General features: G+C 43.1%; 2 protein-coding genes across 3 annotated transcripts in view; one reads left to right on the top strand and one right to left on the bottom strand.

Annotated features, from left to right (window-relative positions):
• Positions 1-16,321, bottom strand: part of STAU2 (staufen double-stranded RNA binding protein 2) — a 321,968-nt gene that overhangs the window by 47,518 nt on the left and 258,129 nt on the right. The gene's annotated exons all lie outside the window — the stretch shown is intronic.
• Positions 3,884-15,507, top strand: C9H8orf89 (chromosome 9 C8orf89 homolog). Of its 2 annotated transcripts, none has more exons than XM_077352145.1 (8): positions 3,884-4,091; positions 4,791-4,842; positions 7,420-7,580; positions 8,221-8,365; positions 9,256-9,348; positions 10,799-10,906; positions 12,088-12,158; positions 14,000-15,507. In XM_077352145.1, the coding sequence occupies exons 1-8, from the start codon at positions 4,052-4,054 to the stop codon at positions 14,140-14,142; spliced, it is 813 nt and encodes a 270-aa protein (XP_077208260.1). In that variant the 5' UTR covers positions 3,884-4,051; the 3' UTR covers positions 14,143-15,507. The 2 variants fall into 2 exon arrangements, with proteins under 2 accessions (XP_077208260.1, XP_077208258.1); XM_077352143.1 differs by having other exon boundaries at positions 7,417-7,580.

Here is a 16,321-nt window from a genome sequence, read left to right as displayed (position 1 = left end):
TGGAGAAAAGGAGGTTGAGAGGGGACATGATAGCCCTCTTTAAGTATTTGAAAGGTTGTCACTTGGAGGAGGGCAGGATGCTGTTTCTGTTGGCTGCAGAGGAGAGGACACACAGTAATGGGTTTAAACTTCAAGTACAACAATATAGGCTAGATATCAGGAAAACAAATTTCACAGTCAGAGTAGTTCAGCAGTGGAATAGGCTGCCTAAGGAGGTGGTGAGCTCCCCCTCACTGGCAGTCTTCAAGCAAAGGTTGGATACACACTTTTCTTGGATGCTTTAGGATGCTTAGGGCTGATCCTGCGTTGAGCAGGGGGTTGGACTAGATGGCCTGTATGGCCCCTTCCAACTCTATGATTCTATGAATGCTTCCCAACCATATTCTGCACTATCACACCACTTCTGGGGGTTCTCAAAGTCTGAAGAATGTTCCAGGGGTTTCTAAATGGCAAAAAAATTGAGAAAGGCTCTTTGAGGGTTTGTCCTAACAAGATCATAGATCTTAAGCTTTGCCTGGTCTCTCCCCTCAGGTCGCTCCTCTGCTTTCTCTTACATTTCACAGTTCCCTCTGTGTAGTCCTTGCTATGGTCTGCAGTTATCTGATAAGTGCATTTTATTTTAAAAGGGATGGAACAAAGTTTCCATAGTGTAATTGGGTACTTTGTTGTTGGCACTTTGGCCATTGGTTAGGATGCAGTTATGAATGTCCTGCATGCTTAGTCACTTACCAATTTGGATGACACTACAAAGTACCAGTGACATTTTACGTTACTCTAGTACGAAACCGCTCTTTGTATTATTTCTGAAGCTTGGAATTCCAGGAAAGGTGATGCCAGGAAAAAATTGTGCTAGGAAGGAAAGTGTGAGGGCTACGTACTTGAAGCTGGATATTACAAAACAGAAAATGCACTGTTTCTTTACCATCTTACTATGAGAAAGATTTGCAAAATGGATGGGAAAATTCAGGGCTCATTTCCCGCAATGCAGCCAACAGGATGCAGTAACAGTGCCCTGAGATTATTTGCCATCCTGTGTTTGTGCAGCTATTATTTTTAACATAATGTTTCCTGTTCCTCTAATCTTAGGTGAAATGTTGAGTGCTCAGTATTCAAAGAAAAAAGCCCTCCTGTGTGCATTAGTTTTACTGTTAGTTTCACCTTTATTGATCCAGGATTCTAGAACATCAGCCCCTGAGAATCTACTATGCTGCATCTCCTATTACAGAAGTCTTGCTGTGGATGAACCCCCTGTTGTGTTTCATGGTGTTTTATACAATGTGCATAAAAGGTTCTCTCCTTCACTCTCATTTGTATGAGATGTAGAGGTTCTTACACCAATTGGGAACAGTGACCATAATGCTATTAAGGCCAGCGGTCAGGACAATGGAAAGTTACCCATAAAGTCCAAAACTGTAACATTTCAGGTCTCAAAAGAGGGAACTTTACAAAAATGAGGGGAAGGAAGCTGAAAGGGAAAGAGAGTCAAATCCCTAGAGGAAGCTTGGAAGCTATTGAAAATAATACTAATTGAAGCCCATTCCACAGCTTAGGAAAGCCACAGCCAAGTCTAAAAGAAGGCCTGTGTGGTTAACAATGCCAATCAAGGAATCTATAAAAAAGTGTATTTTAAACAGTGGAAGGTCTGCCCCAATGAACTTAACCAGAGGAACCACGTGCTCTGGCAAAAGAAATGTAAGTCAATAATTAGGCATGCAAAAAGGGATTTTGAGGCAGCAGCCAGGGAGAAGGACAAGGAGGAACCGCAGCCCGGTACCGACTGATCTACAGACCGATCCCGATCCTCGGACTGGGGGTTGGGGACCACTGCAAACCACTCACCCTCTGAATCACAGAGCCAGGATGCAATATCAGGGGAAGGCCTCTATGCTCTGTTGTTAGCCACCTAGAGAAACTGCTTGGACGCTGTGAACCAGGATGCTGGACTAGACAGCCTACTGGTTTGATCTAGCAGGGCTCTTCTTATGTTCTTTTGTTTATATCACGAATGTGCTATTATGCTTCTGGCATAACTTTTGAGTACTGTGTCTCTACTATATTTATAATGAATATATACACATATACACATACCGTTTATATTGTACTCAGCCAAGATCAAATCCTCTTTGTGCTTCATTACAATAAACTTAACATTGGGCAAATGGTTTAACTTTCTCCTGTCCCTTAATCACGATTTTACCATGCAGAAATCAGCAGATGACTTTCATATGATCTGCTAGCTGTTACAGACAAAATTGCTGTTTGAAAGGCAGTTAGAGGGATTGCTCCAAAATCTAACAGCTATAGGCAGTTCCTCCCTAATTATACAAGCAAAATGAACTGTCATCATATACTTTTGGAACAAATGGAGATTTTTCAGAATTAGTTCTAATTATAATATAGCCACTTTTGGCAGACAAAATCAAATACACTGCAGGGCAGCTACATTTTGCTTAATCATTCCTAAAGAAAGCAAGCATGAAAATCAAGACTCTGTATACCAAACCACTAACCTGCCAGATGGTAATTTTCTGGGTGGTGTGCCGTTTACCTTCACTGTTATGAGAAACATTCTGTGTTTCCTGTCGAAGAATACAAGCCAGTTTTTGACAAGGAAACAGTGTGCCCCTTTTTGACATTTTCTGTGAGTCTCCCACCTGTGCCAGTGTGTGCCCTAGAGAATCAGTAGAAAGTTCTTTGAAGTGGAAATAAAATATCCCTTTCAGTTTAGGCTTGGTTCTCAGTTAGGCAGTCTCCTTTTTTTCTGGGCTCTAACACTTGAGATAGCAGGTGTGGTATCCTTTGACTGAATACTTCTCCATATACAATTCCTGGATGCTAGGGAGAAGGGTTCCAGCCTTGCCTATTACCTGCATACTCATTTTCTATGGGGCTGCAACTTTTAGGCATTTAACCAGATTAAGTCTAACACTTGTAAACAATTTTAAAGATATCCCCAATTAATCAGGCAGCAGTTTTTTAAAATAAAAAACCTACAATATCCAGTACCCAAGGCCATCTTTAAACATTCTTTTGTCTTCCTCACACAGGAGAGAATGCCTCTTATAACAAATACTTGCTACAACATTCATGTGTGTCATCTATTTAAAATGATCATGTGTTTTGCACCTCAGAGCTCCTGCTCTGAAATATTCACTGATTTCATGGAACAAATCTTCTTCTTCAGCCCTGCCCCAACATTATACTTGCCAGGATGGAAAACCCATAGCAGTATAAGGGTAGAAAAGGGGTGGTGAATTGCATCCTGGAAGGAGTAGTGAGATGCTATGTGTAGCAAAGAGTAGGGTGTGGAGAGAAGCAAATAGTCTCACAGCACTGAGAGTTGGGGGGGGGGCATGATTGGTCTCTCCTTATTGATCACTCTTCCCAACTTGTCAATTTCATTAATTTTTTTTAAGGGAATCGGCTTAGGGATGCAACACTCAGATCCCTGTTTATTGTTTAAAAAAACCTAACAGGTAGGAAGTTGCTTCCTTGGAAATGCAGTGTTGGAGGTGCGTTTTAGGGATCCAGCAGACCGATAAGTTGGTTTTAGATCGAATCAAGCCTGCACACTCCTTGGGAGCGAACTGCCTCAACCGAGGCGATCCTGCTTTGGTCCCATTATAAGAAGAGACCCAGGAACAGGCAATAATGGGAGGGAAAGATGAAGGCAGCAGGAAAACCCAGCGAGTGACCATGGGGTGCCCTGGGGGGCATTCGTTCGTCGGGCGGCCACTTCCCCATGCAGCCGCCTTCCCTCAAGGGGCCTGGCGGCGTGCGGCTGCATCGCGGGCCGGGCCTCCCCGCCCTGTTCCACCAGGCCGGCCTCGCGTTCCAAGCCGGCCTCGCCCCCGATTGTGGTTCCCCCGTTGCCTAGGAACCGGGCCCGGCTTCCCTCGCGCCCCTGGGCTTGAGCTGCTGCGCCTCAGACGGCGGCGGGGCTGGGATGGCGCTGCCCTGTGGGGCAAAGGCTGCTGCGGCGGCCATGCGTGGGGGGGCCGCTCCTGGCAGTCCATGGCTTCCCCCGCAGTGAGACGGCCTAGGGGCCACCATGAGCAGGACTCCGCAGCGGCCCCGCTTAGAGCCGTGGGGTGCGTGAGTGCGATGGGGAGTGGGGCTGGGGGGGGGGCGGAGAGGAGGCCACCCTTCCCGCCCCGCTCGCGCAAAGGGGATCCTCGTCTATCACGAGCGAACGCTTGCAAAGGCGTCCGGCCCGCAGAAATACCGCGCGCATGCTCAGTCTCCGAGCGAGGAGGTCCAACCCCGCCTCCCTACCCCCTAATTGCGTTGAGGCTCAGCAGAAGCGCTTGCGGTGTCTTGTTGGGATCACTGCAGGGTGCTCCGTGACACGTGAATTCCGTAGCTGAGCCCCGGCTAGGGTTGTCGACTTCCACGTGGGATCGAGAGCTCCTGGGATTACAGTTGATCTCCAAACCACTGAGATCAGTTTCCGTGCTTCTACTGTTAAAAGGTTGTGTGTCCCCCCCTCAAAAAAAAAAAGTTATGCGCTTGTAAACCAAAGCACAAGAGCCCTATGGAAGAGCGATATGAATGAATGAATGAATGAATGAATGAATGAATGAATGAATCGTAAATAAAATTTGATAGATTGACAGTAGGCTAGTAATAATAAGAGTAGTGGCATAACAGGGACAACCCATTTTCATCTGAATTGGATGATTACTTCTGTTTTCATGTAAATATTTGTACTGTAGTATGACGTCTATTTTTCAGATAAAATGGCGAAACTTTGGATCTGACCAGTTACTACTTTGTTCATTTGATTGCAGAATCCCAAGCTCACCCTGGTAAGCTCCCAGAAATTTCTTGCCTTCCAGAACGGTAAGTATTTTACTGCAACCTAACCAATATAAAATTAGCACAGCAACCTTGCAAAAATATGCTTTCAAGTCAAGGCCAAAATGATTTCTATTGACAGAGTTTGAATATCCAAGAGAGCAGAGCACCAGGCTGCTTAAAGAATAAAATAGTTTTATTTATGAAGAGAAACAACTATGTATAGAAAAAGGAGAGAAGAGACTGAACTAACTTTTCTAACTTGTCTGCAATCATTCTTCTTTTCAACTGCTGTTCTGGAGGCAAGCAGGGAGGAAGTGTATTCAAAGAAGCAAAAAGTCTCCCATTCAGTCTATCAATGGAATTGGAGATAATTTGAAAAATATCAGGAAGTTCTTGAGCTAAGTACGCTAAATACACATCTCCAGTGCCCCCTGCATGCGCATTGTAGATTTGCATATCCCAACGATTTCAATAAGAAGACCATTGGTACTGGTCTGTTCTACATTAGTCTGCCCACCCCTCAAAAAAAAAATCCTTATTTGACTACTGAAGATAATTGCCTTATAGTGCAATCCTAAGAATGTTTACTGAAAGGTAAGTGCTACAAAGTGCTACCTTGATGGGACTTGCTACTTGGTTAATGTGCAAAGGATTGGAGTCTTCATGTTTTTGTAATTTAAAGCACTGGATAAAGAGAGTACAACACTGTGCAACTCGGAATAAATGATCTGCTGCCTAGACAGCACAGTTTACTGCTACCATTGTAATAAACATACTAAAAAAAAGCTGCTAAAATCTTCTCTGACTGCATGTGGTTATGATGTAAAAATTGTCTATCGCATTTTTGCCATGCTAACCCACGGATTCAGTTTGAGCCAATTGTTTCCTTTAGCCCAGTGGTCCCCAACCCGCAGGCTGTGGCCCGGTGCCGGGCCGTGAAGGACTTGGCGCCGGGCCGCGGCTCCTTCTTCCCTCCCCCCCCGAAGCGAGAAGCTTGCCAGGCCGCGAGCAAATGGGCCGCCAAAGTGGCCTATTAGCTCGCGGCCCGGCAAGCTTCTTGTTTCGGGAGGGGAGGGAAGAGAAGCTTGCCAAGCCGCAAGCTAATTGGCCACTTTAGCGGCTTTAGCGGCCGATTTGCTGGCAGCCTGGAGGGGCCGGGAGGGGGAGCCGCGGCCGCCGGCATGGCGGCGGCGCAAACGCGCATGTGCAGACTGCCGCGCACATGCGTTTGTGCCCCTCCCGGGTGCAAACGCGCATACGTGGCAGTCCACGCTTGCGGACCGCTGCTTTAGCCAATATCTCTCTTTTTTGCTTTTAGTGCCATTGGCATAAAATTTCTCAATCATTTTGCTACACTTGGAGTGCTTATTTCAGATTTTGGAGAGGAAAAGGAAATTCAGCAAGCTCCAACAGTCTCCTTCTAAATGTGTCTAAATGGTAATGCTAGATAATGTCCATGCAAAACAAATGTCCATTTTGCTTTTAAAAGAATTTGTGTTGAAGATAGTGCCTGAGATTCAACAGGCATGACTGGAGCACCAGTTCTGGTGTCCTGTCCCCCTAGTTGCTGCAGTCTTCTCGGCCTTTCCCTTACTGCAAAAACAGATGATATGGCATAGGGACTGCCACTGGAAGAGGAAAATAGGCAGAATTTATTACCCGTTTCCACAGAAGCAGAATACTGTCCTATTATACAAGGGCAGGTTTGATTCTGTGCTGTGGAGAATTCAATAATTTATGAGTATGGTTTTCACACAGTTTTTGGGAAACTTTGGGGTTCTTTGAAAAGTTTTTTACAAGTTAGAAGACAGGGTCCCATGAAATGTAGTCTCCTAGAATATATCGCCAGCAGCAAGGTGTCAGAGATTTACTTGATATATACTCAGGGTTTACATCGGGCAACGATAAGGCCCAGCAAATTTGGCTAGTGCTCTTCATGCACTCAGTACTTCCTCTAATGCCCTTCTTTGCAATGTTCAGAAGTTCTCTAGAACAGCTGTCCCCAACCCCCGATCCAGGGACTGGTAACGGTCCGTGGATCAGTCGGTACCGGGCCACGGGTCCTTCTCATCCTCCTCCCCGGCTGCTGCCTCGCGGGCTGCCCTGCCACTCTGCTACTGGCTCACCTTTGGTATTCTCCAGCGGCCGCCATGGCTGGGGCTCCCCCTTGGCATGGCACTGCGCAGCTGATGCTGGCAGCGCCCTCCAGTGGGCGGCAGGAAGTCAGGGGCGCCGACAGGAAAGCAAGCGGAGCAGGGGCTCAGGCAGCAACATCCCTCGGCAAAAGACTACTTCTCCCAGGCTTCAGTAAAATTGTCAAGTGTTGACCGGTCCCCGTTGATAAAAAGGTTGGGGACCACTGCTCTAGAAGATATGCCAGAGTTCCTCAGCAAACAGGGCCCCTGAACTTAAAATGTTTGAAAAAAATATTTATAGCCATAGCCCCTCAAAATGTACTAACTATGATTGTCCAGAAATAGGGGTGCTCCTGGGACCTGAAAGATGGAATGCTGTCTAGGTTCTTTGTTTATCCATTTATCAACTGGGAGAATATTTGCAAGCAACAACATGTGAAAACCATTCACTGTTGGTTAATTATTTTTATGTCTCTGGAAGCAGCCAACCAATTGTTTCTCAACTTTCTGAAGATCAAAAATTGCCAACTCTCACATCTGACCCAAGATATCTGGATAGCAGAGCATTAAAAAAATGCTTTGGAGGTTTTTCCTTTGAGCATAGCTGGAAGAATGCAGTGATAAAGACAAAAAAGATAAAACAAGGTAAATTTTGTATATATATGTCATATTATAAATGTGCTATATATATTTAATAAGGGACAGTGTATATCTTACTCCTCTCCTCCACTTTATCTTCACAACAATCCGGCAAGGAAGGGCAGACTGAGAATATGCAACTGGCCCAGGATCATCCAGTGAGTTTCACAAAGTGGGGATATGAACCCTGACATTTCCTGTGAAAGTCTGACACTCTAATCATCACTACACCATAATGTGGCCACTCAGCACAAAAAAACTGTTCATATCTGTTATATGAACTATTGTAAACTGGAGCTGTGTACTTGGCCAGATAAACACAGGTGTTTGGATTATTGTGTGTAAGCACATGCACTAAAGATGTCCCTTTATCACATTGCTGCACACTGTCAGGGAACTAGCCTCAGTGGATGAGCTTTTCTGATCAGTTGAAAGAAGTCCACGCCAGTTACCCATTCTGGACATGTTTTGTCAGAAGCATATCACTGACTTCAATGTGTGCTTCTAAGCCAGTGTGCTTTAGGCTGTAGTTGTCATGTAGTGTTAAATTTTATTGCCCAGGAGTAGTGATCAACTACTTTGAATAATTATTTAAACATAGTATACCTCTATCTAAATAACATTACCTAATTACCTTTTAAATCAGAATATACCTCTGCATATGGCTTGAGAGAGACCAGTGAGAATATTGCAACGCCAAGTCTTACTAAAGGATCTGAGAGATACCTAGCAATATCAAATTCAACTCCTGTTGTACAGAAGACAAAAGGTGCTAATTCATATCCAGTCAGGTATATATTCGTAGTCTGTTCTCCTGTGTATAGTTTGAATGATTTCTGTTATCAAAATACACCACGCAGATTTTTTTGCAGAAGCTGAATTACAACACTGCTATTCCTTGCTGGCTTGACTCAAAAGATTCTGTGTATGCATGGCATACCATTTTGTGTTTGTGTGTGTACTTTCTCTGCATCTGAAGTCAAGTAGCTAGAATAATGATACTTTTAGAATACAAATAATGGTACAGATACCCACTTACAGAATAAAGTAATACAATGAAGTGGAGATTTAGACATTTCCAGATCCAAAGCTGTCTGGGAGTGATTTACAGATGCACATTTGAGTGCCTGATTTCCTGATGCCTGACTAGGGCCAGGGCCTTTTGGGTCCTGGCTCCCACCTGGTGGAATGAGTTCCCGGAAGAGCTACGGGCCCTGCGGGGGCTTTCTGCAGTCCGCAGGGCCTGCAAGACGGAGCTCTTCCGCCAGGTTTATGGTTGAGGCCGGCACGTGGAAGAAGATCTGGACACTCCCCCTCCTGCCATCGAGCCCATTGGGCTACTAGGGGTGGATTAAAGAAGATCAGCCCCTCTGTCCTCTCTGAGGTTTATTAGTAGAATTGGGTTGCTTGCCACTGAGCACTGGAGGGCTTTAAGGTTGATTGGTTGGTTTTTTCGACTGTTTTTAATTGTTTTATGGGCTTTGTTGGGGTTTTTATGTCTGTTTTTAGCCGACATGAGCCTTTGTGGGAGTGGCGGGATAAAAATATAATAAATAAATAAGATGTGTTTCAGGAGTGCTGGGGAAAGGGAGAAATGAAATACTGGTGATGCCATATGGATCAGTGCCATTTATTTTACAGTCCTTCTTTGTGAGGCTGTTTCTTTGTTCGACTGTTATAGCTCTTCTTACATTAATGAGGACTACAGCTTGCCACCTTTATACTCGCTGCCATCTACCTCATCACAATACTGTGATAGCTTCTACAAAAGCAGGTAAGTCTCCACTATATGTGGTAAGTTTAATTCTACAAAACTAATTGTAGACTGAAAAACTGAAATTCTGAACTGCTCCGAAAGTCTGAAACCCCTACCCACCACTAGCAGTAGCTGGGTAGGCAAGGCATGCCATCTCCAGTTGTGAAAGCCCAGCCCAGGAACTGAGGCTGGGATTATGTTCAGTGCCACAGATCATTTGCAGAAGGGGGAGTCCAGTGTCCTGTTCCTCTTCCATGCTATGAACAGGTGATTCTTGTCTTTGACACCGTTGATTGAGACTGTGTATGAACAGCTAGGCTCTTAGCCCCAAGAAAAATTTGTCATGAATATTTCATTCTATTGGAGGAGTATGTGTTTGGGCCATATCACTAAAGTACAGTTTTACCAGCTGCTGATCTTCTGTGAATTGCTGTAAACACCTTCCTTGCACTGTTCAGGCTACAGCATTTTAAAAGATAATAAAAAGCATAACAATATACACAAATAAATTTAACATATTATAATGAATGTCATGTTTTAAGTCCTGAAATGTCTGATGTCTCTGTTAAAAAGGATGAAAAACCCACAGATTTATGGCCATAGTTAGCCATTTTCATTTCAGTTTGTTGGTCAGGCTGGGAATTCTTCATCTCCTATCTTATGTTTTCACCTGTCATCATTGAGTATATCATTGAGTATATAATATATGATATGAAAAGTGATAAGATACCAGGGAAATCCTCCCTCTACCTCTGTGAGTTTGTTTTGCTAAATTTTGTATTTCTGATCTTTATGAAACTACATCTGAAGAAGTGTGCATGCACATGAAAGCTTTTTACATTAATAAAACTTAGTTGGTCTTAAAGGTACCACTAGACTCAAACTCTATTCTACATAACCTCTGTAAGAGATTAAAATCAAAATGTAAAGTGAAGATCTAAATATACAAGCTTTTCTGGATACAGGATAGCTGTCTTAGAATCATAGAGTTGGAAGGTACCTCCTAGGACATCAACCCCCTGCACTACGCAGGACACTCACAACCCTTTCGCTCATCCACTGTAACCTGCCACTCCCCTGAACTTTCACAGAATCAGCCTATTCATCAGATGGCTATCTAGCCTCTGTTTAAAAAATTCCAAAGATGGAGAACGCACCACCTCCCGAGGAACCCTGTTCCACTGTCATGGGGCTGACATCTCATTTTCTAGCAAATAAAACACAGTTAAAAAGCAGTTCAAGCCCAGCAAACAGTGGATTGTGAGTAGATTTCATGTTGCTGGAAATAGGAGCATCTGCTGTTAGAACAAATTATGTCAAAGGGATTGGTAAAGATGACCCAACTTCCTTGGGCTCCATAGGCCAGAAAAGCCTGTTTATTACAGCACTATGAAGAAAAAAACCCTGTATTTTGATTGCTATAAGACTTGTAATATTTGTAATATTTATTTTTATTTCTCCTCTTTAGAGGAGATACAGCCATGGATAGCATTCACAGAAGAGAGTCATGTTCTTGGAAACCAGTCTCCGTGAAGGCACCTGGGTTGCCTGGTGAAACTGAAGAAGGTGCTGAAAGGTAAGGCAGTTTGTATAGTGAGGGTGGAAAGTGTCATCAAGTCTGATCTGACTTATGGTGACCCTGTGGGGTTTTCATGGCAGCATACATTCAGAGGCAGTTTGCCATTGCCTGCTTCCGTGTCACAACCCTGGTATTTCTTGGAAGTCTGCTATCCAAATATTAGCCAGCTTCCAAGATCTGATGAGTTCAGGCTGGCCTAGGCGAGAAAGTTTGGGTACTACACCATTCTTTTTGGAGTGTGTGTCAGCTGAAACAGGATGATTGACCTAGACCCATGAAAGTTAATTCAGTTGATCTGTGGACCTTCCTGGGGCAAGCAGTCAATCCTATGCATATTAATTTGAAAGCAGATTCCGAGGAGTTAAACGGAGCTTAGTCCTAATAAGTATACATGGGGCTTGAACAAAGTACTGACACTAACCACCAGATCTTTTGGGGTTTGAATTAGATATCGTATTAGAAAAGAGCTTCATAGTTTACAGAGTTCCCACAGTGTTTTCAAGTAGCTTGAGAGCTGTTTGAGGAAAAATCAACATACCTTTGAACATGTTGTTTCATAGTTCTTTGGATTCTGTCAAGACTGTCCAAAACAGTAATCTGTTCCACTTAATATTTCTGGTAAGGCCTTGGAGAAGCTGGTCTCATGGCTTAAGGGCCACTCAGCACTTAACACCGACTCAGGGGGGCTGTCCCACCCCTGAGTGCCTCCTCCTCCAACCGGCTTGTCTGTCTTAGTAGCCAGCCAATGGCCTTCCACCCCCACCCTTGACCATCCTTTCCTCCTTCCACTTCCCTGAGGCAAAGAAGTTGCAGATCCCTGCTGCATGAGAGCTGCCATTGAGTTCCTTGCCTGGGAGCCTCCAGCCTGCAGCCTTTGCAGGTCCTGGGGAGAGGGAGAGGCCATCTGCAGAGTTCTCCCACCACCACCTCCAATCTAGCACTGTTGTATTCCTGAATGCAATGGGCTTTGGCTCTAGTTGTAAATAAAATGCTTAATTCTTAATATTTTCAGGATCTTTATAAGAATATTGCTAGGAATTTAAATAGAGATTGTAATTTTTTTGGCAAAGTATTTTGACAAAATAATGTCCAGTGTGCCAGTCTTCTCTAGTGTTTGTGGGGAGATAGTAAATGTAATACTTTATATGGTTTAATGGATGTTAATGTAAATATTATAGGTTGAAGAAGAGCAACCAGTGTTCCAGCCTAAGTTCATTTACGGAGGGGTCCAAATTCAAGTCTGATAAAGGTATACTGCTTGTCAAATTTCTCTTCCTACCTTCCTAGAAGGCAGCACTTTGAATACCATCTAGTTTGGATATGTTCTGCTAGCTGCAACAAAGTTTCTTATATCAGGGGGAAGACTCTTTCTGAGGAATAATAGCACCATTGCTAGCAGAAGAGATCTACAGGAGATTCTAATTCGTAAATACTTACTGAAATCTTAGCTGTAACATATATATTATATGAGGGATAATTTTAGCAATACATCTAAGCAGTTTTCAGAGGTTCAATTTGGCCATATTAAAAAGGAATTTATGTTAGCATTGATACTGGCCATTCATATTAGAACTCCTTGAAATATCTACTAGTATTTGTGATGCCTGGAAATTGTTTGTTTCTGCACATTTACTTGAAAGCAATGTTGATCTCAGCGAGACTTAGTAATCCTGCATTTACTTTAAAGGTATGCCTCTAAATTGGTTTGTATAGTTTATAACCATCCACATTGCAAGGCAAAATGAAATGGAACAGACAACACCAGACCATGCTGGAATAAAACAAAGTTTAAGCCCAGTGGTGCCTTTAGGGCCAAGAGGAAAGCTTATCCCCAGAATTAAACTTTGTTGGTCTTGAAGGTGCCACTGGACTGAGATTTCATTCTATTGCTTCAGACCAACATGGCTACCCATCTGAAACCATGCTGCAATAAGTATATTTTTTTTGTTTGAATTTTATGTCTATGTATCATCTGCACATGGGACGAGCTTGGTGTAGATGGTATAAGCTTGGTTACGAGTGTGGACTTCTAATCTGGTGAGCTGGGTTGATTCGCTACTCCTCCACTAGCCAGCTGGGTGACCTTGGGCACACCACAGCACCAATATAAGCTGTTCTGACCAAGCAGCAATATCAGGAGTCTCTCAGCCTTGCCTACCTCGCAGGGTGTCTATTGTGGGGAGGAAAGGAGATTGCAAGCTGCTTTGAGACTCCTGGTAGAGAAAAGCAGCATCTTCTAACTAAAATGCTCATTTTTTTTGAAGACAAATATTGTTAACCCAGTCAGCTTCCCTTCTAACCAAAAGCCTGGTTGAATACATGAAATGGGCCTGCAATAACAGATGTCATGCCTATATTGTGTGAGGCCAGTCCTTGGGCATTCTCACTTTGGTGGTGCTGTTCAGAACTTCTATTTATGCAGGTCATATAGTGGGTTCAGTTCCAAGTGGCCTGGGACGTAACTATTATCCCTTCTATTATAGTGCAGATCATTTCGATTACCTGGCTAGTTGCCATCTAGGTACTTATCATTAGTATCCTAGTGCCATTGATTTTCTTGGTATTGTTGGTTTCTAGAAATATCCAGGGGAGTTGTCCATTGATGGCAACTCTCAGGCTGTTTTCCAATCTAGATGAGATGGAATCAGGATGACAGCATGGAACTTTTCCACCTAATTTTAGAGGATTATTCTCCCTGAATCTCCCATACCACTGAAGAACTGATTCATGGTGACCCTGTCGACAGTGTTCCAGGCAACAGCTGAGCACAGGTGGCTTGCCACTAACTTCCTCTGCAGAGCCAGCCATCTTTCTTGGTGGTCAACTATTGACTACAGCCAGCCCTGCTTAGTTCTCAAGTTCTGATGAGCCTGGCATAAACTGCTACAGTACCCTTGAGATAGAGCAGACCAGAGGTGGCAACAAAAATTTCTTGCACAGTTTTCCAACATAGTTCTGATTTTTGTTGCTTATTCTGCATTTGGTATATTTGGCATAATGCTGCTACTATTATTCCAGCCCATAGTTAAGTAAATTAAGAAATGAACACTAGCTGTATGCAGTCCGTTTCATTCTTTGTTCCCTGCCTAGGCTATCACTACACAGATCCGTTTACAGGAGCTCCTCCACAGTATATCCAACGGCTTTCTCAACTGGCTGCTCTGGAATGCGAGACCATCCACCAAGAGAGAACCAGAAGAGTCAAGCGAACCAGGAAACATAACATAACCTAGCAGGCAAGGAGCAGGCTTCCTTGCAGTTAGTTCATATTTCCTTTTGAGATTGAGATATCTGCACAGTATATAAATCAGTGTCTTGTACTGACTTTATAATTAGTGTAAAATGCCAATTTCTGCTATTAAACATTTTGTATGTTTGTACAGAGGAGTTACCATCTGCATATGAGTAAATTCACAAAATAATAGAACATGCACAAATTATTGTTAGCTATTTGTTAAAAATATACGTGGAGAGCAAGTAGTGTTGGTCCAAGAATGAGTTTGCCAAACATACATTAATTGATGGTCGCAATTCTGGTAAGCTGCTCTCAGGATTAGTTCATTGGTCCAGCAAATATCTCAAACTCCTACTGTGCAAGTTTGGAAGATTTTTTTTTTGTCTGAGCAGTGGGAGGAATGAGTGATTAGTACACCTACATGAAGACCTGTAGGTTAACAATTGCCTGCTTGATTCTATCATCTAGGAGGGCAAGTTGCTCGGTGGTGTTTTGTTTGCATGCATACACACTGCAGCAGTTTGTTTATTACCACTTGCAAGATGAAACTCCTTGCCTGGCACAGAATTGTACCATTCTGATGATACCCTTATCCGGGCAAGAGGATACACTAAAATGAATGACAAGGCAGTCAACTGGGAACAATGGGACCCACAAATGGCAACCTGTCTTGAACTGAAGCACAGCAAAAGTGCAACAAACAGACCAAGTAAAATAAGAGGACTGTTCTTTGGAATTCCCCAGGTTAGTTTTTATATGCTGCTTTTCTCTACCCAAAGGAGTCTCAAAGCAGCTTACAATTGCCTTTCCCTTTCCTCTCCCCACAACAGACACCCTGTGAGATAGGTGAAGGGGAGAGAGCAGAGAATCAACAAGCAGGTAATCCCAAGGAATTGAAGGGAGCATCTCATTTCCAATTTATTTCCTTCAGCTAGTCCCCAGCTAGTCTTTTCCTGTTTCTGTTCCACCTAGCAGCCAGCCTCTTTTTAACAGCTTTTCCTCTCTTGATGTCTTCATCCTTTTACCAGACTCCAGAGTGTTCCTTGAAAACCTGCATATTTGTTTTGTCAAATCTGCCCAATCTATTCAAGACTGCCTTTAATCCAACAAACATGTAGCATTCAGAGATTTTCTTCCCCTTTAACATCCAGCATGATAGACTTCTGCAGATGACAAACATAATCTTGCAAACTTTTAAGTGGCCTTTGTATAGTACTTAGATAAACTTATTCCATGACTTGTAGAAATCAGCTGTGATTCAGTTTAAAACACATTTTGAAATTTCACAGGAAGACTGTATCTGAAGAATTGACTCAAATTCAGCCAAAATTTTCTTATTAAAGTATCTTTTAATTTTGAGGTATATTTGAGGTATATTTGGTGGTATACCTTGCGCCAGCGTCAGGTTACTGCAGGCAGGTATTCTACTGACTTCAGTAGAATACTGTTTTAAGGTCAATATAGGCCATGCCACAAAACCTTATGCTGAGGTTATTGCAATACTCCAACACTGCAAGCTGCTGTCACATGAACAATATGTTAATATCTAATATGGTGGATTACTTTATGTAATGGAATTTCTTTCTAGACAGAAAATAGGAAAATGTGTCATAAGCACACTGAACCTTACAGAAATAAGCAACATCAGTCATGTGCATTTTGCAACTTAAACATTGTGCACAACAATGTTTAACTGGGATTAAATAGTACAGCTGCTGCAGCAGTCCTCATTCACTGTAAAAATCAATAGCTGTACAAGTTTACATGGTTCCAGTGTCAAATTTTGGTCTTCAGCAGCTGGGTAATATTGAAATAAATGAACTGTGTTGCAAGAAATATACCAGCTGCTATTTCTAGGTTATTGTTTTTTTTTTTAACACTAGCTATGTAATTTCAAAGGAATTCTTAACAGGAAGTAAATTATACGGACCACTTTTACCCCTTCACACTAGCTAAGGAGTGATGTAGGCAGAATACTGTTAAATAGCATGTAGCATGCACAGGCGCAAAAAAAGTCGTTCCATCAGCCCAGTCTTTGCCATAACCCTAAATGACACGCCTCTCATCCCTACTCATAAGGCAGAGGATTAAGGGTAACTGTTCCTTTCCGTCCATTCCCACCACTGCTTTAAATCTCTGCATAGCTTTCTTGTCATGCTCATGCAAACTGGATTAAG

Source organism: Paroedura picta, chromosome 9 (genome assembly GCF_049243985.1).
Source record: "Paroedura picta isolate Pp20150507F chromosome 9, Ppicta_v3.0, whole genome shotgun sequence".
Classification (NCBI taxonomy): domain Eukaryota; kingdom Metazoa; phylum Chordata; class Lepidosauria; order Squamata; family Gekkonidae; genus Paroedura; species Paroedura picta.
The sequence above is the reverse complement of the archived record's forward strand: the minus strand, read 5'-3'. Positions and strand labels throughout refer to the sequence as shown.

What these genes read in the sequence shown, in the direction of transcription:
- C9H8orf89 (XM_077352143.1), top strand. Translation starts at nt 4,052, where the DNA reads ATGAGCAGGACTCCGCAGCGGCCCCGCTTAGAGCCGTGGG. An exon ending in GCCCCGCTTAGAGCCGTGGG is followed by an intron (nt 4,092 to 4,790) that starts GTGCGTGAGTGC and finishes ATTTGATTGCAG; the next exon opens with AATCCCAAGCTCACCCTGGT. An exon ending in GCTAATTCATATCCAGTCAG is followed by an intron (nt 8,366 to 9,255) that starts GTATATATTCGT and finishes CGACTGTTATAG; the next exon opens with CTCTTCTTACATTAATGAGG.